Raw genomic sequence first — 22,341 nt, forward strand, 5'->3', positions numbered from 1 at the left:
GTATTGCTGTCATAGTGGCTGGCTGTACAATACTGCATGTGCATCTTCTGCACTGTTTCCATTTTAAGGGATAGTGACCAGAAGTATTTTTGAGTAATATTTGCTGCCAGCAACATAGGGGGGGAAAAGTATGTTGCTCTTTGCCACTGCAGTGTCACGCTCACTTTCAAACGGAACCTAGGGAGAGTACACAGGTCAGGGGCTACACACGTGTTCACTTGCAACAAAGCCGTTTTCTGCATGCGTTAGACAGCTTGATGCCTGACTCATGCCCAAAAGAAGGCGAATGGGCAGCTTTGCACCTAAACAGCCGCGCTGCTGCTAGGATTTAACTGATGCAGAGAGTCATAGTTTAAGGCCAGAAGGGACCACCAGAGCATCTGACCTGTCTACCACAGGCCACCAACACCACCCCTCACCTGCCTGCTAAACCCAACCAGCTGGAATGAGACCACAATATTACAGCCCATGGGAGACTAAACAGACTCATGGGTCACAGGCAGAGAATAATACCTACATAATAGGAATAATAATAATAAATCCCTTTGCATTTGAAATTCGCCAGCCATCAGCCACACACAGGCATAAGAAATATAGGTTTTATTTTAGTTTAGTTACAAAAAATAATCGGACCCCTGAATGGAAGGAGCTTTTGAAGAAAAAAAACAAAACAACAACTTTTAAATTCATCTGTAAAAACATCTGCTAAAGAAAAGCAGTAAAAGAATGGAAGAAACCAATATAATCTTTTAGCAGATAACCGTATGAAAAATAATAGAGCCTCTAAATCCACCAATGGGTTTCTTCTTAAAATCTTTTACCAGAACACCAGGTTGGTCTACACGCAATCAAGCAATTAACTTTTTCAGGATGAACATGACACTCTGCATTTGCATACCAGTGGCACGGATTTTTAAAACACTTTTTCCAGTGAACACCAACACTTAAATGTCAAGTCTTCTGTTCTCACACTTCACTTCCTCATCTGAATGACGACATTAAGGGTTAGTTCGGGCTTTCCATGCTTACAGGCAGGCACAAACCAATTCTACTGGTTTTCATTAGAAACACCACTTAGTGCCATGGAGGTTTCTGCGCATTCCAGTTGACCTCATCAGAAATGCAGTTAGAGACATTAGTTATGCGTATGGTTTCGTTACAAACCCTGAAAGGACCGAACAACGGTGATTAGAGTTTGTCCCTTTCTTTTAAGGATCACAGTGCATGCAAAAGACATATAAAAGCACTTCTCAGAGAGGTGTTTTTCCAGCCGGAATGTTTATTGGTTGTTAAAGAGCCGTAGCTGTATTCAGCAAGTTTCCCCAGCATGCCTGTGGCTTTCCCCTCACTTTTTGCAGGTGACCAAAATATTTAGGCCTGATACTGAGAAATCCCCTGCGTTTGTTCTCCTACCATGGCTCTTTCTGCACAGGGAACACTGTCTACAAACCAACTCAGGTGACATACACAAGATTATGCCAGCACTAGCTGCATCTTCCAGAACTAGGCTGTGTCCTTTTCCCTAACACCTCGGTACTAAGCGTTTATCAAGAGGGAATGCAGAGAGAGGCAGAGCTTCGTCATGAAATGCAGCACTTGGATCTCAAGTCAGCAATATGCCAAGCAACTTCTGGAGGTGCTGTGAGTCCTTAACTCCCACTGCCATCAAAGGCAGCTCAGGGAACTGTCCAGATTGTAAAGTTGAGCCCTTAGTGTATGCAACCATTTAGGACCAGTCTGTGGTGCTTAGCATCTCACAGAGAGGCAGGCCCTGCTCAAAATCCACCTTCTCGTTCGCACCCCCTGGTGAAGGGAGGTAGCCTTGTCCTCATTGTACGGGCACAAAAAGTTTCAAGCAACTCATCCAAGGCCACACAGTGAATCAGTGCCAGAGGCAGGATTAGAACTCAGCGTCCCCAGCTCCTCATCCCTCATTCAGTTGACTGACCATGCTGCCTTAATGTGGGCTTTCCCCCAGATGATTTTTGGAACGGTTTCAGCTACGGGCCTTTAAAGTGACTGATTTAAAGCATTAAGTGTAGACTGTTTCCAGAAGACCCCGCGCACTAACAGCTGCCTGAGGCACTTCTGCACAAGCAGGAGATGCTAGTCCAGAGTGCAGTACATTCAGTGCCGGGGGCATAGCCACAGTGCTTATCATACGGTTTGGTTTACAAAATGGTTCACAGCTAGAGAACACACACGAGTTCAGAGCACACGGAAAGTTGTTTTCTTTTTTTGTTTTGTTTTGTTTTTTTAAAAGCAGAGTTACACCCCCACCAATTTGCAGACACACATCGTCACAGAACAGCTAACAGACCAACGGGAAACGGCTCGCCAAGTCTTCACTTGCCATATTTACATTGCAAGACAACAGGATGATAAACAAAACCATCAGCAGCCTGTCCCTGAAGGTGGCCCAACAACTCTGGATTCACAGACAAAAAATGTTCTTTATAAATTGGTCCATTCAACCATCACTTACACAAATCATTCCGGACATTTCCCAGACAGCGGTTTGCTCAGCACCTCCTTGGCACTCTGTACCGTGGAAGTCCTTTCCAGGGCTGCTGCCGCCCCCCGCCCGCCCCGCCAACCTCTGATCATTGCTTGAACGCGGACTGTAGTTCCTTAAAGGCGGCTTTCCTCTGTTTCATCTCCTCCGCCTGCTTTTTCTTCTCCTCCTGCTCGGCTTTGATCTCCTCTTCGAAGCGGCTGGCCTCATTAACAGCTTGGACCTGGAAGTTCAATTGCATTAGGCAAGGGAGTCAGAAGAGCCAACCCCACAAGGCCTTTGGCAGCAGGATTTCTCACAAAGAGCGTGAGCCAAAGCCCAGGGGAAACTCTCCACTCCCTTCAGTGGGTTGGGGATCAGGCCCTAACAGCGAGGCTTCTAGCCGGCCCTTTGGGCACGACTCATCTACAAGTCGCCATCCAAACTCGTCATGTGTGAACCGGCAGCAGGTGCGAAGCCACGGCACCTTTGCTGTCCCGGCTGTCATTCAGCAGCCTCGCAAGGAAGACCAGATGCCGCATGCAGCAGCTTTGCAGGCTGCAAGCCAAGCTCTACCCTTGGGGGCAGGCAGCTGCCATTGGCTCACACAGGAAACACACGACAACGGGTGGTGGTCGGGGTCTGGCTCCAGAGTGGCTTTCTGTAAACCGCAGTGTGACGCACACTGGTTATATAGGACATCTGAACACCGGGCACTATGGTCAGAATCCTCTACCAGGCCCAGAACACCCGTCACCTTGTGATAATGGAACACACCCTCATGGGTTCCCCCTGCCCCCCTCCTAGCTGCACTAAAATGACTTCAAGTTGTATTTTTATCCTTACTTTGGCCTCGAAGAAGCTTTTGGCTCCTTTCACGCCCTCCGTGGAGACGTCGATCTCCGAGAGCCGCGCTAAGGCGTGAAGCCCGCTGTCTTCCTGCAATTCGCCTGCCGCGGCTTTGCGGAAAATCAGGAGAAACTGTCAGAGGGAAGAGGCACAAAACTGCGGTAAGTGGAATGTGGCTGGAGGGCCTAAGAGAATAATCCTGGGAAGAGAGACTTGCTCCCCGCTGTGTTATTTATTACTGACCAAGATCAGGGGCCCACTGCACCCGGCGCTCTGCAGATACGTAGGACAGTCTCCGCCCTGAAGAACATACACAATCTCCACCACCGAAGAGGAGAAGGAAAAGCTGAAGTGACTTTCCCAAGGTGTCCCAAGCCAGCAGTGGCAGAGCTGGGAGACACCAGGTTTCCTCAGTCTTGGTCCAGTGTCTTGCCCACTGGACCTGGCCTGATACAAAATGTTCAGAGTCAGTTGTATCAAGCACGAGAGGGCGAGTCAGGAGACTGCCATGTAACCAGGAAAGGCGGGAAGCTGACAGGTTAGACACTGAAAATTAGGTCACTGGGCCAGCATCACCATCTTATTTAGCGACTGTAGGACCAAACACCATGAATATTCATCTTGTGAATGATACTGAGCTGTATCACATGTCTGCTGCACATCTGCTCACGAGTATTTTAAGGGCAAGTGCTGAGATAACTGCATAGAGCAAGCAAGCATGAATGCCAGCCGCTCAGGGTTGCATGCAGCCATGTCCCTCACAGAGAACGAAGGCGCTGGCGACAGCCTGGACAGTGCATAAAACAGGAAGATGTAATCCCCTGAGTGCATTATTTTGCCTTGCTGCTAAAGTCTCACTTCTCTTTTCAGCAGGGGATTTCACTCGATCTGCAGAGGCTTCGTTACGACGCCCCAAGAGCGGAGTGCTTTTGCACGGATGCTGTTTAAGGAGGCAAGCAGCCCGTCTCCCACAGGAAGCATGTTTAGAGCGATGCCATCCCAGGGTCTCCGTGCAGTCAGTGTAACTCACTGGAAATCTCCCACAAGGAAGGAAGACTTTTAAATGCAAGGGGCTGCGTGTCCGCATGAGTGTCCTACACTGGGGGTGAGGTTCAATGCTGGAGAGACCTAGAGATCTGCAGGAATGCAACAACCTAAACACGACTGCCCCATTAGACTTACCCTTGTTCATATAGCACAGTAGGAGTGCACAGTGCTTCGCGGCTAGAAGAATATATTAATGCCTGCCAGCTTACAATCTAACAGACATAGCGATCCTCCTCTGGGTGGGGCGTCAAGAGGGGAAGACATTCTGGGGAAAGCAGGTTTAACCATTTCTTATATTATCCTAGACAAGCTCCAGAGCAGAGATGGGTGCCAGCCAGATGCTAGGCCAGAGTGTCGAGAGGGGGTCTGAACCGAGGACAGCGAGGACGTGAGAGGCAAAGGGGGAAGGAGGATTTTGTAGGCGAGATGGACAGCAGAGGCAAAGGCATAAGTGGAGGGAGAGAAGGAGGGGCACAGAAGCATCAAGGCAATAGCAGAATTAGGGATGTAAATATCAGCTAAAAAGTTAACCAGTTAAAATTATATTGTTTAACTGGTTAACCGAGGTTGCTCTGGCCGGCCTGGCAGGGGTCCCTCCTGCCAGCCCGACCCAGCATAGCTGGGGTCCTCTGGCCGGCATGGGACCGTCGTGGTTAACAGGTAAGGCCAGTTAAGGGTAAACCTAATGCTTACTGGTTAACCTTTTACATCCCTAAGCAGAATGTGGGGCCAAGCGGGGAGACCACAGAAGCGGAGGCGGCAGCACTGATGGGGAGGAACGTACAGCAGATGACACCGGGGAAGGACGTTACGCCATTGTGACGTTTCATCTATTTTAAGTAGAAGGGACCATCGTCCTCCAGCCTGACCTGCACAACACAGGCCCCAGACCTCACCCTGTGATCCCTGCAGCAAGCCCAGCACCCTGTCAGCTAGCGCAGATCTTTTAGCCTTGATTTAAAGTCTATGTGATGGAGAATCCACCACACCCATAGGTAAGTTGCTCCAATGGTTTGTTGCCCTCACTGATTTAAAAAAAAAAAAAAAAAAAGCACCTTATTTCTAGTCTGAATTTGTTTAGCTCCAATCTCTAGCGACCATTCTGCCATTGTCTGTTAGACTGACAAGCCCGCTGTGAAAAATCTCTTGCCTTGTAGGTACTTCTAAAGCCATGATCAAGTCAGCCCTTAACGCTTTGGTTGTTAAGCTGAAGAGACTGAGCTCCCTGAGCCTCTCTCCATCAGGCAAGTTTTCCAGACCTCAAATTTCAGCAGAAGGATTCTTGAACGGGGGAGATGACAGCTCAGAGTGAGAGGGGACCGGCTGCATGGAGGAAGCCCTCGCAATTTTGATTTAAACCCAATACAGATATTTGTGGGGAATCCAGCCCCATTAGCAGTGACCCTGTTTGCCCTTCCATTGTCCAGGGGGAATTTCTTGCCAAAAAGACATGGCGTGGGGCGTGTTAATTTCTCATCCAACCAAATAAGGAGTGACTGAGCACTTGTAGACCTGCAGAATCAGGTTAATTGTGTGTGGTCTCCTGGGAACTGTCTTATTTAAGCGCGTGATGGACAGGGAATGGGGAGGGGCACAGGGCTGCGTTACGACTCTTTTCCAGACCCCAGACTCACATTAACAACACTGGTTTTGCCAAAAGTAGTAAGTGAAGCAAAAAGTGCATCACAGAGTAACAGAACCAGATGCCCTCCATCCTATCTCCCTATCAGTCATTCGCAGCCCTGTGCCAACTCCCCCCCTTCCCTGCTTCATCTCCCCTCGAAGAGACACTGGGCCTGGGGCCAGACTGCCTGCTGGTCCTCTGACAGAGCTAACGTGTAATGGGGACATGTCGCACTCCAGATGATGCAGGAAGAGGGTGAGCCAAGATCTGGACCAACGGCTGCCACAGGGGACTCCGAAAATGGCACAAGCATCGCTCAGACAGGAGGTACAGAGTCACGGCTCCGCACAGAGGCAGCTGGACCCCCGGTGCCCAGAGATCTTTTCAAAGGTGGGAAGGAGGGAGAGGCCTTTATCAATTGCTTGAGCAGCAGCCCAATCCTTCTCGTAGCAAACGCCCAGAGCGCACATTGACACTTACCCCCTCCCCTCTAGTGACTGGGCATTCAGCCTTTATACGCCGTCCCCCAGTGCCAAACCCGCCCACGTTGCGCAAGACAAATTCCAGTATAACCTGACCTCACCAGTGTCATGGAAGCTTTGCAGATCCCGAAGAAATCAGAGTCAGAAAAGCCCCTGGATTAGTGAAATGCTGGTGATTTAATAACACGGGAGCTGAAAAAATAAAGAGCCACAAATTTGGCAGGCTACTGAAGCCAGTGGGACTGGTCCGAGGCTTAAAGATAGGCACGTGCTTAATTATCTTGCTGGATCAGGGCCGAAGGGAGAGATCACACAAGCCCCACGCTGCCAGCCACAGTAACACAAAGATGCTACAGCTGTGCAAGGTGGGAACCTCAATCACAGCCCAGCGTTGTGGCCTCCAGGTTGAAGTTGCCAGCTGTAAAACCGCCCAAATGCAGTTTAGCTGGCATTTAAGCACAAGCTTCTCCCCAGGGCACAGTTGCTATAGATATTTATATGGGGTGCGTGTTGAATTCTCCTGCCTTCGACTGGGAGGCCATTCCCTTAGGGCTATGGCAGGAGAAACAGGCTGGTGGATCTGGAAACTGACTCAACCCACCCTGACTCCAAACTGACCCAGATCTAGCCCTCTAAAGCATTTCTAACACACCCATCACCATGCTATCTACATCCTTCTACAGGAGCCTACAGACACATCAGAAGAGCTTTTAGCCAGCTACTTTCTAGGGCAAAAGGCAGTCTGGCTGAACGTGCACAGCACAGATATTCAGTGGTGGAGGGCTCGGAGACACATGCAGCGTGATTAGCTATACACCGTAACCGAGGGCACAAAGATCACTGGGGAGCAGGTGAAGGAGCAGTTGTCCTGCCCTGGCAGAGAAGAGAAACATCTAAAAGTCTCGGTATCCCCGGAGAGGAGCAGGTGCTTCCATGGATCGGGCACACAAACCAGGATGGGCACACTGTCCTGGTGCACTCACTCTGATACTGTTCACTAGAGAAGGCCTTACCTCCCGGAAGCTAAGCTTGCCATCAAAATCTTCGTCTACTTCTTTGATCATATTTTTCAGCCCAAGGTGCGTTTGTGATGCTCCTAGTTTTTCCATCATTAGCTTCAATTCCATCAGATCAATGAAGCCATCTTTCCCCGCGTCATACCTAGGAGACAGAAACAATAACTACAGAGACCAGCTTCCCTTCAGAAGTTGCTAATTCAGATCCCGTGAATTTGCCTCTATGTTATCAGCACTTTTCTAGAAGGCCCTGTCCTATCGCTCCCCATCAGTGCTGCCTTTGCAAGCCCACCTGTACCATCTCTCTATGCCGTGGATTCATCAAATACCATGGAGTCAGTGGAACTCAGGGACTTCAGTATCAAATGATCAGGCCTCTCCCAGTTGAGCTAAAATGTTAGGTTAGCTAAAATCTTAGCTGTTAGCAATAGCAAGCTGTCATCCTCTGTGGGCAGCAGCTACTCAAGGGAGACATGATCACACATGATGGGTGAAATTTACCCTCCTCTCCCGCAGGGCCATGCAGCAAAGCGTCAGGAGGGACATATATAACATACTAAGAGTGAAATCCATCTCTGTACAGGAGACCAGCAGAGTGATGCAAGGAGATAGTACTGACCCTCTGTATTATACATGCACCCCCTGATGCTTGACTACAGCCGCTCCTGAACGGCTAGTTCTCAATCAAAAAAGAAACATAATTCCACAAAGCATCATTCCAGCTGGCAGAGAGTGAATCGAAGACCTTTGCCTAGAGCCCCTGGCATGGGATTGAACTACACACCCAGTAAATGCAATCCCTTTCCAGCTCAGGACCCTGAAGCGCTAACTTTCAATTCCCTCTCCAGCAACACAACACACAGACTGTAAAAAGAGCTACAGTTAGTGACATTCAGATCCAGCTTAGGAAGCTCATCTACTGCCCAATGGTACAATTTCCCCACTGTACAAAAGCCGACCAGGTGAATACCACAACAGGAAGTTCATAGTCCATAATAAAATAAGTTCTTAAAATAATGGATCTGCTTTAGTCTCTTAATGGCCTACCGCCATGCATTATGCAGCCTGTTGACACTGAGTGCAGAGTTATGGTATAGCTCAGCCCCTTCATTGTACTTAGTGGGCGAGTCTGTTTGCTTTCCAGTCTCCAACCCTGGCAATAGCTGGAGCTTATCACAATATCCACAAGCAATGCCATGCTAAAGACAAAGACCAGACTCTGTGTGGGTGTGGAAAGAGCATGGGGACATGCCAACCTGAATGGGGCACGGCAGGAAGCAAGAGCAGGAAGCATTTCGACATTGCATTACTGATTGTACAGAGTGCAATGGCTTGCAAACAGACAAGGACAAAGCAAACAAAGGAGGAAATTACAGGGTTGGTTGTGGGCTTTTCTGCACCATTAAAATATTTCTTCTACTTATTGTTCCAAAAATTGTACAGGGGGCATAAACAACACCAGAACTTACTATGGCAGTTGCTCTGATAAGAATCGGGGCACCCCTAGAAAGTGAGCAGAAGTTCGGGTAATGGGCCATCACTTCCTTCAGTGGAGATTCCAAGGCCACAAAGGACCACTGATCATCTAGTCTGACCTTCCATATAGCACAGGCCTGGGCACTGCCCCACGATAATTCCTAGAGCAGAGCTTTTAGAAAAACATCCAATCGTGATTTTAAAATGGTCGGTGATGGAGAATCCACTATGAGCCTTGGTTAATTATCCTTACTGTCAAAAATGTATGCCTTATTTCCCGTCTGAATTTGTCTAGCTTCCACTTCCAGCCATGGGATCATGAGTTAACCCTTTCTCTGCTTGATTTAAGAGCCCATTATTAAATATTTGCTCCCCATGTAGAGATTTATAGACTGTGATCAAGTCACCTTTTTAACCTTCTCTTTGTTAAACTGAACAGATTTAGCTAACTAGATGGAATGGTGGCACTTTGGCAGTCTCAGTACACTCTGCATCAAGCAATAGCTCTTAAACGGCTTGGGGGAAGAGAGGGAGAGAGACTTGGCACAAGCCTCCAGGCCTGGCAGCTGAGCTGTGAATATCAGACGTGCAGAGCCCTGCTGTAGGAGGTCGTCTTACAGATCTCCAGCTGGTGGCTTCCGCCGGTTATAGACACATCTATATGGAGCTTGGCTGCTGCACTCCAAGTTGAGTACTCTCAGGAGCAGGAATTTTGTTTCCCACTCTGAAGAGGAGATGGCGCATTCAGGTATGAAATTAGCTACCGGGATGGGAGGAGAAGCAATTAAGAGTCTGCACGTTCTAGGAAAGCCTCTCCACCCGCTTAGCGTGCAGATGATCTGCCTGGTGAGCTGTCTAAAACCTTCCTGTTAAAAGAAATGAATAGTGGAAACCACACACCTCCCCAGAGGCTTATGATATTGTGAGGTTTTAGATGAAGATCTGGTTCCTCTAAAGTCTCCCAGGTCAATGACTCAACATGCATTTAAAAATAGTAGCCAGAATGTAGATAGCCAGGATGTGGCTGGAAGCACCTAGTATTGAAACTCATCACCAGGCATGTACCAATGGACCTCAAAACACCCTCAGTCTCTTCTCTTAATTTCGTCTCTGGCTAGGAATTCTCTGTCACTAAGGAGTGCATAAAGAGACGAAGTTTTATCATCCTCAGATGCAGCCCCCAATTCACACTGCAAGAGCTCTGTGGCTACAATTATTAGTACCGGTGTTGCTTATGATCCACTGTGTCCTGGCCCAGGGGTTCCCCATAAGGACGTCGATATCCCACTATAATAATAGTCAAGGTTCATCGTGAACATGCCCCATAAATCCCATCACAGAACATGTTTGTGCTGAACGTTTATAGCAAGCATTAAGATGAGCCAGGCCGTGCTTTGGTGGCTTACTCAAGATGGCTTTAGGTGTGTTTCCACACCGGAGGCATGTGCGAGACCACTAAAGGCACCCGAGAGTGTCTTTTTATAGCATCTAGTTTTACTTTTGGCTTAAATGAGATTGGTTTGCAATGGTATTCAAGCCCTCCAGGACACATCCAAGTGCTCCATTTGCTCATCACTCTCGGGGCTTAGAATGCACTTGCACTAAGCATTAACAACCCGACTAAAGGGCTCCCTGCGGGGGGGGGGAGTGGATGCTTTTTGAATGATACTTTGTGTTACTGCTGAAATTAACACGCCAGATGCTTTTCTCCCCAGTGAAGCGTGCACCACTTCAGCTAAAGAATTTGTTGCAGTACAAGAGGAGCTTTTCCAGGTAAATCTTGCCACCGCTACCAAGCATGGAAGATTGGTTTGAGACCTGTGCCTTGATAATCCCCCTTCAGCCTAGGCCAACCTACTTTTGTAGTGGAATCACAGCTGTACATGTGCTTTGAGTTGAGTGGATTTAATTTGCTTCATCATTATCTGACGACACCCTACACCTCTTTGCTTAAGTCCTACGTGGTAAAATGTGCACATGCTATAGGAGGTTCAGTGCTTGCTTTACTCAGCATATACGAGATTTCCAATGAAGTGATCACGCTAAATCCATTCAAAAATACTAAATTAGAAAACATAGTGCTCCAGAGGCAGATTCAATATAGGACTGGTGTGTGCATCAAGACGAATGTAGCTACGCACATCTGTTAAGGAAGGAGGAAAACACATCCACTTCAGTTGTTGAATCATTATAAACTCTGAAGGGAAGTTTAAAATCTAAATAAGACTAAGCACTAAGCAACAGGACTGAACCCAGAGACTGATGTATAATATAATGGGGTGGAATAAATAACCTAAACATTCTTATTTACCATTCTTCTTTCTGCCATGATGTCCAGACACTGGAATGCTGTGCTGAAACAAAGGATTTCTGCTAATATACGTGTCTATGTTGACACAAGAGACGTGTATCTTAAGGCATAGAGTAGCTCTGCACTGGTTTTCAAACCAGGAGAGATGGCCACAGGATCAGTGTTTTAACAATGACTTCATTTCTATTGAGCAATGAGAACTGGTGAATCAGCTAACCTGACAGACACTGGTAGTGAAAGTAACTATTACGCTGATACACCATTTACCTGCTCTATTAAGATTGGTTTAGAACAAAGTTGCTGTTCTTTAATGAATCAGAATCGTTTGTTCATAAACTAGAAGGTTCTTCTGATTAGGGTGAAGTCTTCATACCTACTCTTATCAGTGAATCATTGTCGGGCAGCCAACAATTGCAGAAGTCACAGATGGAAACGACCCATTAGAACACGAGGGCCCTCTCCCTGAAAATGCTAGATTAATCTGGCAGACTGTCTAGGAAAGCAGATTCAAGTCATATTCTAGTGAGTTTGTTTGAAGACCCTGACGTTTTTTGTCCCTAGAATACACCTGCTGAAGTTACCTGACTTCCCTAAAGAATCATAGAAGATTAGGGTTGGAAGAGATCTCAGGAGGTCATCTCGTCCAACCCCCTGCTCAAAACAGGACCAACACCAACTAAATCATCCCAGCCAGGGCTTTGTCAAGCTGGGCCTTAAAAACCTTTTAGGATGGAGATTTCACCACCTCCCTAGGGAACCCATTCCAGTGCTTCACCACTCTCCTAGTGAAATAGTGTTTCCCAATATCCAACCTAGACCTCCCACACTGCAACTTGGGACCATTACTCCTTGTTCTCTCATCTGCCAAAACTGAGAACAGCCGAGCTCCATCCTCTTTGGAACCCCCCTTCAGGTAGTTGAAGGCTGCTATCAAATCCCCCCCTCACTCTTCTCTTCTGCAGACTAAATAACCCCAGTTCCCCCAGCCTCTCCTCGTAAGTCATTAACACATCCCAGACACATTACGCTAAACACCTGGTGTCTGACAGAGTAGATCCCAGCAACATCCAGCAGGAATTACTTCATCTCCTTGAGCTGACTTGTTCAGAAAGACGATTTATATGTTTGATCTGGATGATCCCTGCACCTAGCACAGTTCTCCCAGCACTGCTTGATAATTCACCATCAGCAGTTCTTTTAGTTACTTTATTCATTGTTCATCTTCAAAGTCCTTTGCAGACATCCTCCCAACACCCTTCTGAGACAGGCAGATATTCTTACAGGTTTATAGATGGGGAGAAGCCCGTGGTCAGAAAGCTGAGCTCAGAAGTCAGGAATTCCTGGCTCACCATTAGAGTTGGTAATTCAACAATCTGGAGTGGGTAGCCCTAATTTCAGAAGTTCTGAACTCCCCTAATCCAGCTGAATGGCAGCCCCAAGCAGCACCGCTTGCTTCAATATGGTACAAAGGGTTGGGTTTGTAGAACTAGCAGGTCAACATCTTGTCTACAAAAATGAAGCTGGAACAGTGGCGGATTTAGAGTTAGTGGGGCCCTGTGCGCAGCTTCATTTTCGGGGGCCCCCCCCCTCGGGACCCAGCCAAGAAAAAGAACATTCTCTCTTATCTCCCTCCTCCGTTTTTCATTCTTTTTTTCTTCATCCTCCTCCTATATTATAAGTAATGGGAAGTAAATGAAAATAAAGTGAGCTACCTTGATTGGGGCAGGGGGTTGGGGTGCAGGAGGAGGGCAAGGGGGCAGCGCTTACCTTGGGCGGCATGGCTTCCAAAGCAACCGACACCCCCCCCCCCTCCGTCAGTGACTCCTAGGCGGGCGGAAGGGCAGGGGGGTCTCTGTGTGCTGCTGCCCGCAGGCATTGCCGCCGCAGTTCCCAGCCAACGGGAGCTGCAGAGTCGGTGCTTGGGGTGGGGGCAGCGTGCAGAAACCACCTCCCCCCTCCCCACGGCTGCAGGGACATGCCAGCTGCTTCCAGGAGCAAAGCGGCGCTGAAGGAGGGAGGTAGAGCGGGCAGGGAGCTGCCTTAGCCCTGCTGCTGGCATGTCTCTGCATGCCCCTGGAGGGGAGGGGGGGCAATGGGTCTCTGTGCATTGCCTGGGGCAGGGGCAGCATTTGGAGCTGACTCTTTCCCTCCCCCTCCCACGAGGGGCGCGCAGAGACGTGCCAGCCGCCAGCCACTTCCGGGAGCAGTGTGGGGCCACCGGCCACAGCATGCAGGCAGCCTGCCAGCCTGAGCCCTGCTGTGCCACCCACCGGGACTCGGGGCAAGTTGTCAGATATTTGTCCTGCATTTTGGGAGCCCCCCCATCATTGGGGGCCCCGTGCCACCCCTCGGTTTGTTTCATGGTGAATCTGCTCCTGAGCCGGAAGACATATCAGGGGGTGGAGGTGGGGAAAGAGTTTAATCTTCCAGTTTGCCAGGGTCGGAAACAACCCTTGCACAGTATTGGAAAAATGGAGCCCGCTACTTCCCGGGGACACACACCGCTCTCCGTAAGACACGGGGCGTCAGGAAGCATCCCTTAAATCTCTGCATGATCCCTCAGCCGAAAGGAGCCTTTCTGGCACTCCTCCAGGGATTAATAGAGCAAAGGCCTTGGATCAGGGTAATTTCCGGTCCTGAAAGCGAGATCTGAAAACGCTCCAGGCAATTCTCATAATTGTGCTTCGGAGTTTGGAGGTGGAAAGTCTCAGCCGTGCCTTGTCTGATCCTCTGTGAGCAGTGACCTGCTTTTGAGTCCCGGCTGCCAGCGGGGGGCAGTTCGCGATACCTGACACCCACGCTGCTAGCCAAAGTTGAGAGCTACCCTGCAGCACAAATGAAGGCTTGGTCATTTTCCACCTTTATCGGGAGCTAGCGCTGTGAGTAACTGGTGGTGGGCCAAGGTTCCAGACTGCCTTCCATTAAGTATCTTGCCTGCAGGACATTCATCCAGCCCCAGCTTGTGCCGTCTGCTGCCAGAGGACAATGTTCCCCACACTGAGCAGAAGAGAGGAGAATGTGGGGCTGCCCCGACAGCCGTCTCTCTGTTCCACTCATTACGGACATCGTAGTGTAACTCACGACTTCACCACTTGTGCGCGCCACACTCTCTCCCCTGCACGGGAAGGCCCGAAGATCCCAGTGGCGTGTCTCCAGCCTCTCTGGCTGTCCTGGAGTGAAATCGGACCCACGAAACACAGACCCAGGGACAGGTCCCCACCCCCAAGGAACCTGCCAATTGTGTTGGCTCCAGCGGCAACGGGCGTCAGGCTTCTCCTCTTGCAGGGCGCTGAACAGAACCATTTGATTCCTCTGTTCAGAATTCCTTGACGCAGGCCCCTAGAGAATTAGTGATCCACATGGCTGGGATTCTTGAGCTGCTGCAGGGACTCGTGCGTTGGAGAGGTGGACACAGCGAAGAGATTCCCAGACAGACACGCATCCCTTGGCTTCGCTCCTCCAAGAATGCCCAAAAGGGCCGGGCCAGGCCCACCTGGCTGGGAGGGGTCAGTCTCACCCTCCCCTCCCTGCCACAGTAGCTCCAGCTAGGATCAGCTGGAGAGCAGTACCTTGGGGCTACCTCAGCTGCTGACTCTGATCCTAGTGTTAAGAACCCAGCAGGGAAACTGGGCTCTTAGATGTGGGCCAGTCAGCGCCCCCACTGCCCTGAGAGTTCAGGGGCAGAGGGATTTCTCGGTGCTGTCCAGCTGCAGGAATCCGGCACTTCACCACCGTCAGCAAAGCACAGGCGATCCTGAAAACATGCCCAGGCCCACCTGATCATTTCCTTTCTTCCAGCAGGAAAATCCACAGATCTGTCCCACCTTGTTAGTTACCGCAAGCAAGACTCTCTTCCCTCTGGAGGAGGGGGGAGAAGTTGTGTTTAGGCTCTGCCACAAGCAGTCACTGTAATCGCAGCTCGAGGAGCTAGAGCTGGGTCCGAATAAGGCGTGTTTGAAGCTATCATGCGAGGGGAGCAGAGGTTCTCCACAGTGCAGAGCCTAAACCTGCGCCGGCCTGTGACTCAGGGGTGCAGTTTGCTTTTGGAGCAGCAATGGTTCCTCTCACTCCCCATGGTCTGTGGGCCTTCCTACTATATTAGGAGAAAGGACCGTCTCCTGGAAGCCTGGGTACATTTGGTTGAACATGTAGCTGATGACAAAGCCAGTTTGGGAGGCGGAAAAAAAAGCTTCTCTCTAGACTGGGTTCTCTCCAAACTGCAACAAATGCAGCTCCAATTCAGTGGCTAGTACACTGGCTGCCTTGAATTAGGCACCTGCCCCTCTTTTCCCCTTCCTTAAGTTATTCTAGGGATCCATTTTAACTTCAGTGTGATAGCCTGGGCTATAAAGCAAAATCTCCCCTCTTGCTAGCATGACTCACGCTTTGCGTGCCAGGGCTGGTAGCCGCTCTCTTGCTGAAAATCCCGCCGCCCTGTATGTAACTCAGTCCTTCCTCTTCCCCAAATCAGTGGGGTCAATTCAGTGCAGCATTTCAACAAAGCCTCTGTCTGGATAACATTAAATACACCCTGTGGATGAATTATTGCAGTGTTGCAAATTCCCTCAGCTTCCTAACTTGGAAAGGGGGATTACCTCTCCTGGAGACAGGCTTTAATTGTGCCCCTAATCTCTGGCTAAGTGGTAAATGACCCCATTATTAGCAACCTCAAAAGAAACATCATTAGAGCATTTCTGTGTCAGAAGGGTCAGTCAATGGCTCCTTCAAATTCTTTGCTAGCAAGCTCTTCCTGCTTGTGTTACTTAGTCTTCCCCAGTTCTTTGCCTCATTAAACAGGGCCGTCACAGGAACCCTTCATAATTTAAAACAGCCATGTTTACCAGTTTGGCGCCAACAGATCGAATAAGGATTTGACCAGGCAAAGAGGACAAGGACGAACTATGTTGAAATCAGGCTCCTAGCTAGAGACAGCATGTCCTTGCCCTGGTTTAACCCCATCCACATCAGGTTATCTTCACTGGCACCAACCAAGCACGATTTTTAGAATTCGGGATGTAAAGCCTGTGTAAATGGAATCTGGAAGATGCCAAGATTCTAGAATCTTGGAAGTAACGGCGCTGCAATCAGAGGTGCTGGATAGGAGGCGATGGACCGTTTCTTTCTCTGAGGAAGAAGTATCCCCCAATCTGCCAACTCCTTTCAGGAAGAGAGCATGGCATAGAATTCAGCAACATTTTGTCTGACATTATATATTATACCGTAGGAAAACAAGTACTGATTAGATCTCTACCACAGCTGCTTCAGGGAAGACAGATGACTAAATATGTGACTGACCTATACTACAGAAGCAGATGACTGTATTTCCTGTGTCTTTCTAAGCCTCTGGTTCTATGGTCTCCTTATACAGACACTTAATTGCTGTAGCAGAGAGAAACACGCACACAAAAGACTGCAGAAAGCAGTGAGCTCATTTCAAATTAAGTGTAAAGGTATTTGAAACTTACAGAACTAAACGTAAGTATGTTGATAGCAACGTGGCCTTTTGAACAGGAGCTAATAAATACAGAACCAAAAGTACACCCCACAACTCAGAAGAAAGCCAATGGGGTAGAAGAGGAACAACCTGCAAACATATACCGGAGGAGAAAAGCAGAACTAGAAAAAACAGCATGAAAGGAAGAGAAGTAAAACCTCTGAAGCCGGAACAAGCTAACACAGCTTTGGAGGTGGACTGACTTAAATCTTTACCTATGCGGTTCTGGTGACTAGGAAGGAGAAATAATTTAAGGCTAACTTTTGTTTTTCTTTAAAAGGTTAGGGGAGAAGCAGAACTTAACAGAGGGATATTCATGGGCAGAGCATTACTTCTGCAACCTTTTCATTTTACAAGATGTTTTAATTGTTGCTTTCCCTTCTGGACATCTACAGAAATGCCTCACACTGACTTAGGAAGTGGGGGATGAAGTCAGGGTCCCTTAGGTTCTGTTACACACACACACAACCGGGCTTTGCAAGCTCTGCTACAGGCCAGCACAGCTACACTACAAGAGATTAAAAAGTAGCAATTTGCTGAATTCAATGCGACACATAAGCCACTGTCTGAGGGACTGATCGAAAGACCAAGGAAGTCAACGAGACACTTCCCATTGACTTTGACAAGCTCTGAATCACACCTCGTGTTAATACCCTGAAAGGGAAGCAGGAGGAGGGCGAGAGAATGAGAAACGGTCAGTTCAGTAGGTTTTAAAAATGAAGAACAAGGGAGAGCACACAGAGGCAGATTACAAAGCTGCTAATAACAAAATGTCTGGGTAATGCTGGATCTCAGGACCCAGACCAGTAACCCTTACGCACATGAACTATCCCAGGGACTATGAAAAGTGAGCTCTGGAAACCTTAGTACAAATACACATTTAGAAACTGAATGCCTCATGCTATGATTAATCACTTCCCTATCACCGAGGTGGCCTTGGGCACTGGAGCACCTTGCTCCCTCCTGTTCTCTAACTGTGGCAAATAACAGGTTAGTCTCCTGTGGGAGCTGGTGCTGTGGTTTAGTTTTGGTTGTTAGGTTTAGTGTGAGGGTGCTGGGTGCTGTTGGTGGTTTGTAATATACCGGAGGTCAGACTAGATGATCTGGTTGTCCCTTCTGGTCTTGAACTCTATGACTCTTTGATTCCACTAGGCTCCACGGGGCGAGTATACACCTCAGGCCTCAATGGAGAAAAACTTTCCACAGACCCTCATATTTTACCTACCAAATGTCTGTTAACGCTATCAGAACGGGGGCAGTCTTGTCACTAAAAAAAGGCATCTGTGGCAAAAGAGGAGCAGCAAATTCATCTATACCAATGAGAAAATCTTCGGAGAACAAGTCAGATACAGAGAAATTAACACAAGAATATGACAGGGATTGCCACTGCTCTAGTTTTCATCAATATATAGACAACACAGGCAAATCCAGAAAGTAACCTGAACTGGTATTCTGGCTACCTGGATTTGCCAGTGGTTTTGGGTAGAATTCTCTAGATTTTGCTAATTATCCAAGTTATGCCAGTGGCCCTGGCTTGATACATAAGAATGCAATTTGCTTGGCTTTACTTTGCAATCTAGCTTTACAGCTCCCACACAGACTCTCATTCCTCATGCTGCAGCAAAATGCTCGGAAGTGTGTTCAACTAAGTAACGTTAGAACAAATGAGCTGAGTGTGTAGAAACTGCTCACTCTGTAGTTCTGTAATCAGAAGTAGGCGTTAGAGCTGGGCCAGAATATGGCCAGACGCAGCTTTTGGCCAACAATGTAGCATTTCCTCATTTTCAACTGCCACATGCAATGCCTATCCCTGAGCAGTGGGTTGCACTCCAATTTTAAAAGAACAAACACAGGTCAGCACTGGTCCAAAATTAAGATCTCTGTAGCCAGAAAAAATTTAAGTTTCAGGGGAAACAGATTAACAATCTCCAAACAAACATTCCAAAACAATGCAGCAGAATAATGCCAGCGCAAAGTATCTGGAAGTGAAATTGACTCAGAACTTACCGTAAAAACAAAAGCAGAACTAGTCCATTTTTAATGTCCCAGCAGAAAAACATTTTAAAAAAAAGGCCCATCATAGTGAAAAGTAACTTATTCAAACAAAGCGTTTCCAGTATAATTTCAGATTTTGTAAACATGAGGAAACGTGTTGTTTTCCAATAGCATCTCCCTTAGTTCCATCACTGCATTTATTTTAAATCAGTGTCAGAGTTTAAAGCCAGAAGGGACCATTAGATCATCTCGTCTGACCTTCTGTATATCACAGGCCATTAAAATTCACCTACTTACTCCTGTATGGAGCTCAATTAAGAGTCTATGGACCATTGCCCTGAAGATCCTTATGTTTTTTTAGTGCAGCCTTTCTAGTTAACACACTCAAACTCTCTAAATATTTGTTCCTAGACTGATTTAGCTAAACGCTGTTTAAATAAATGGCTAACAACATATGTCACGTCTCAGCTGGATGCTAATTTAAAATAGCTGAGCAGGAAAGGTCAGGATTTAAAGAGCAATGACAGGCCCTTATATTGATGGTAGTAACATACACAGAGCAGCATCCTTTCCACGGATTTCATCCCTGTTCCTACCCCTATTGAAGCCAACAGTAAAACTCCCAGCAGTGGTGCAAGAATGGGCCCTCAAAGCATTACACAACTGACCAGGCGCATTATGGGATTTTCCCACTTTGCTTTGAAGCATTTGGTGCTCGCTAGTGCCAGAGGCAGGATACCAGACTACATGGCCCATTAATGTGATCTGTATTCCCGGAATTTTAACTTGTTACACTGAGAAGGTAATATCTGAACATCAAGCTATAGATCAACCGATTTTTACAGAGGAGATCCAGTCTATTTTACTTATTAATGTTGCAGCTTGTCACTTAACCCACAGCCTGCAGAATTCTTATGTTTCCAGAAGATCAAAACTTACGTTTCTTTTCAGTTTCCATGAGAAATTTCTACAACTCTAAGGTTTCTTCCCTGATAGTTGCCGTTAGCGACTAGTGATAACTTATTTGAAGCAAGCTGGTTACAGTAATTGTCAGAGCGCGAGCCTCAGGAGGGACTGAATGGAGAGCAACCACAAAGAGGAATACAGCAGAAATTAATAGAGCAGGAAGCATTGCTCTGATGTGTGAAATTTATTGCCATGTCAGGTTTTTCTAAAGTTGCCTTCTTTTCTGTTAACTCTACGGAAAAGAGCAATGTCTGCAAAGCATAACGCCACAGGCCCGGCTTGGTTATTTGGGAAGAGATGGAAGGATTTTCTTGTTAAATCCAAAACAAGAGCAAGTCACCTCCAATTCTGGAAGTGGAACTTGCAACACACACACACACGACAAAAAAAGGAACAAGATTCCCTAAGCTATAACTATTACAAAAGCAGCACTGGGTATTATCTCAGCATGCAGCAGAAACGCTAATCACCCTCACACCACTAAGCTTTCTTGTGCAGGACCAACTTCTTCTATAGAGGTCTGGAGGCTTCACACCCATTGCCAGACTCGCTTAAAAGGAGGGGGGAGTTTGTGCAGAGATCTTTTCCCTCTTCTATCCACAGGCACACTGCACACCCTGCTTTAAATCAAAAGCCCAGCCTCTCTAATGCAGCTAAGTCTGGCAGTCTTTTGGGGGAGGAAAGGGGGAATTGCTCATGCTCCTAATGTAACCATTCCTACTCCCCCCAGCGTCACATGGCTGAGAGTGGCATCTCTAAGCCTGCCAGAAGCAAGCTGAACTACACCCCACTTGTGCATAGGTCAGCGATGCCCCGAGGGGCAGAGGAGTGTCTCAGGGGCAATTCTCCCCCCAAGACAGAGGTCAGCGATGCCCCCGGGCAGGCGATGAGGATGGGGAAGCGGTTGGGTTTGCTCCTCAGGAGGGGAAGGAAAGGGCTGGAGTCCCCCAACCAGAGACACAGGTGTCTCTGCCCAGAGGAAGGAGGCTGGGGGGGAGGATCTCCATCATCTCCCCCCGGCACTCAGTGGTTGCAAGTGGCTCCATCCACGCCCTGTCGTGTGTGGTTAGGGGGTGGGGTGGGGGGCTCCCCTTCTCCCCCAGACTTTACGGGGGGGTCGCTTTCCCGGTCCCCAGCACCGGCTGCCGGGGTGGGGAGCGGCTCAATTCCCTGGTTCTCCTCTCCCCGGGCACTCACTGCACCAGCCTGCACGGCCGCCGGGGAGCTCCCTGCCCCGCCCCGGGCGCCCCCCAGGCACCGGGCACCCCCCGCGCCCCCGGGCACTCACTGCTCCAGCCTGCACGGCCGCCGGGGAGCTCCCTGCCCCGCCCCGGGCGCCCCCCAGGCACCGGGCACCCCCCGCGCCCCCGGGCACTCACTGCTCCAGCCTGCACGGCCGCCGGGGAGCTCCCTGCCCCGCCCCGGGCGCCCCCCGGGCACCCCCAGCCCCGGGCACCCCCCGCGCCCCCGGGCACTCACTGCTCCAGCCTGCACGGCCGCCGGGGAGCTCCCTGCCCCGCCCCGGGCGCCCCCCGGGCACCCCCGGCCCCGGGCACCCCCCGCGCCCCCGGGCACTCACTGCTCCAGCCTGCACGGCCGCCGGGGAGCTCCCTGCCCCGCCCCGGGCGCCCCCCGGGCACCCCCGGCCCCGGGCACCCCCCGCGCCCCCGGGCACTCACTGCTCCAGCCTGCACGGCCGCCGGGGAGCTCCCTGCCCCGCCCCGGGCGCCCCCCAGGCACCCCCGGCCCCGGGCACCCCCCGCGCCCCCGGGCACTCACTGCCGGAAGAGACGCTCCATGTCGCGGATCTGCCGGCGGGAGAACTCGCGGAACTCGGTGTAGGGGTTAAAGACCTTGCGGCCGCCGCCGGGCGAGAGCTCCCCGCCGCCCTGGCTCAGCTCCGTGCGCCGCTGCAGCCTGGCGCTCAGCTCGTCGCCCGCGCCGCCGCCCAGGGGCTCCGGGCCGTCGGGCTCGGGCGCGGCCGCCTCCCCGTTCTGCCCCTCGGGCCCCCCGCCGCCGCCGCCGCCGCCCTCGCCCTCGCCCTCCTCCAGCTGCAGCCGGCGGCTCAGCTTGCTGGCCAGCTCGTCCGTGGCCATGGTGCGCGGCGGCTGGCGCGGCCGAGACTCTGCAGCAGCGGCGGGGACGGGCCCAGAGGAGGAGCCGGCGCCGCCCACCCGCCGCCACTGACTGACAGCGGGGCCAGGCGCGGGGCGGGACACGGGGGCGGCACGGGACAGGCAGACAGGTGAGGTCGGTGCACGGTGCAGGACAGACAGACAGGAGGCTCAGGCTGGACAGGACAGGGGCTGGGACACAGGACAGACAGACAGGTGAGGTCGGTGCACGGTGCAGGACAGACAGACAGGAGGGTCAGGCTGGACAGGACAGGGGCTGGGGCACAGGACAGACAGACAGGTGAGATCGGTGCACAGTGCAGGACAGACAGACAGGAAGGTCAGGCTGGACAGGACATGGCTGGGACACAGGACAGACAGACAGGTGAGGTCGGTGCACAGTGCAGGACAGACAGACAGGAAGGTCAGACTGGACAGGACATGGCTGGGGCACAGGACAGACAGACCGGTGA

The 22,341-nt window shown here is 50.0% G+C and overlaps 1 protein-coding gene across 1 annotated transcript; it reads right to left on the minus strand.

The window, feature by feature from the left end:
• Positions 1-585: 585 nt before the first annotated feature.
• Positions 586-21,884, minus strand: EFHD2 (EF-hand domain family member D2). Its single transcript, XM_077837437.1, has 4 exons — positions 21,534-21,884; positions 7,510-7,657; positions 3,341-3,475; positions 586-2,738 (listed from the first exon to the last, which is right to left on the minus strand). Exons 1-4 carry the CDS (start codon positions 21,848-21,850, stop codon positions 2,604-2,606), a joined length of 735 nt encoding a protein of 244 aa, XP_077693563.1. The 5' UTR covers positions 21,851-21,884; the 3' UTR covers positions 586-2,603.
• Positions 21,885-22,341: the final 457 nt, after the last annotated feature.

This window comes from Eretmochelys imbricata, chromosome 18 (assembly GCF_965152235.1).
Source record: "Eretmochelys imbricata isolate rEreImb1 chromosome 18, rEreImb1.hap1, whole genome shotgun sequence".
Taxonomy (NCBI): domain Eukaryota; kingdom Metazoa; phylum Chordata; order Testudines; family Cheloniidae; genus Eretmochelys; species Eretmochelys imbricata.

Coding starts and splice junctions, on each gene's coding strand:
- EFHD2 (XM_077837437.1), bottom strand. CDS start 21,850: ATGGCCACGGACGAGCTGGCCAGCAAGCTGAGCCGCCGGCTGCAGCTG. Junction 3,476..7,509: donor GCAAGCTTAGCTTCCGGGAG/GTAAGGCCTTCT, acceptor TCCCTCTGACAG/TTTCTCCTGATTTTCCGCAA. Junction 2,739..3,340: donor AAAGCTTCTTCGAGGCCAAA/GTAAGGATAAAA, acceptor TTGAACTTCCAG/GTCCAAGCTGTTAATGAGGC.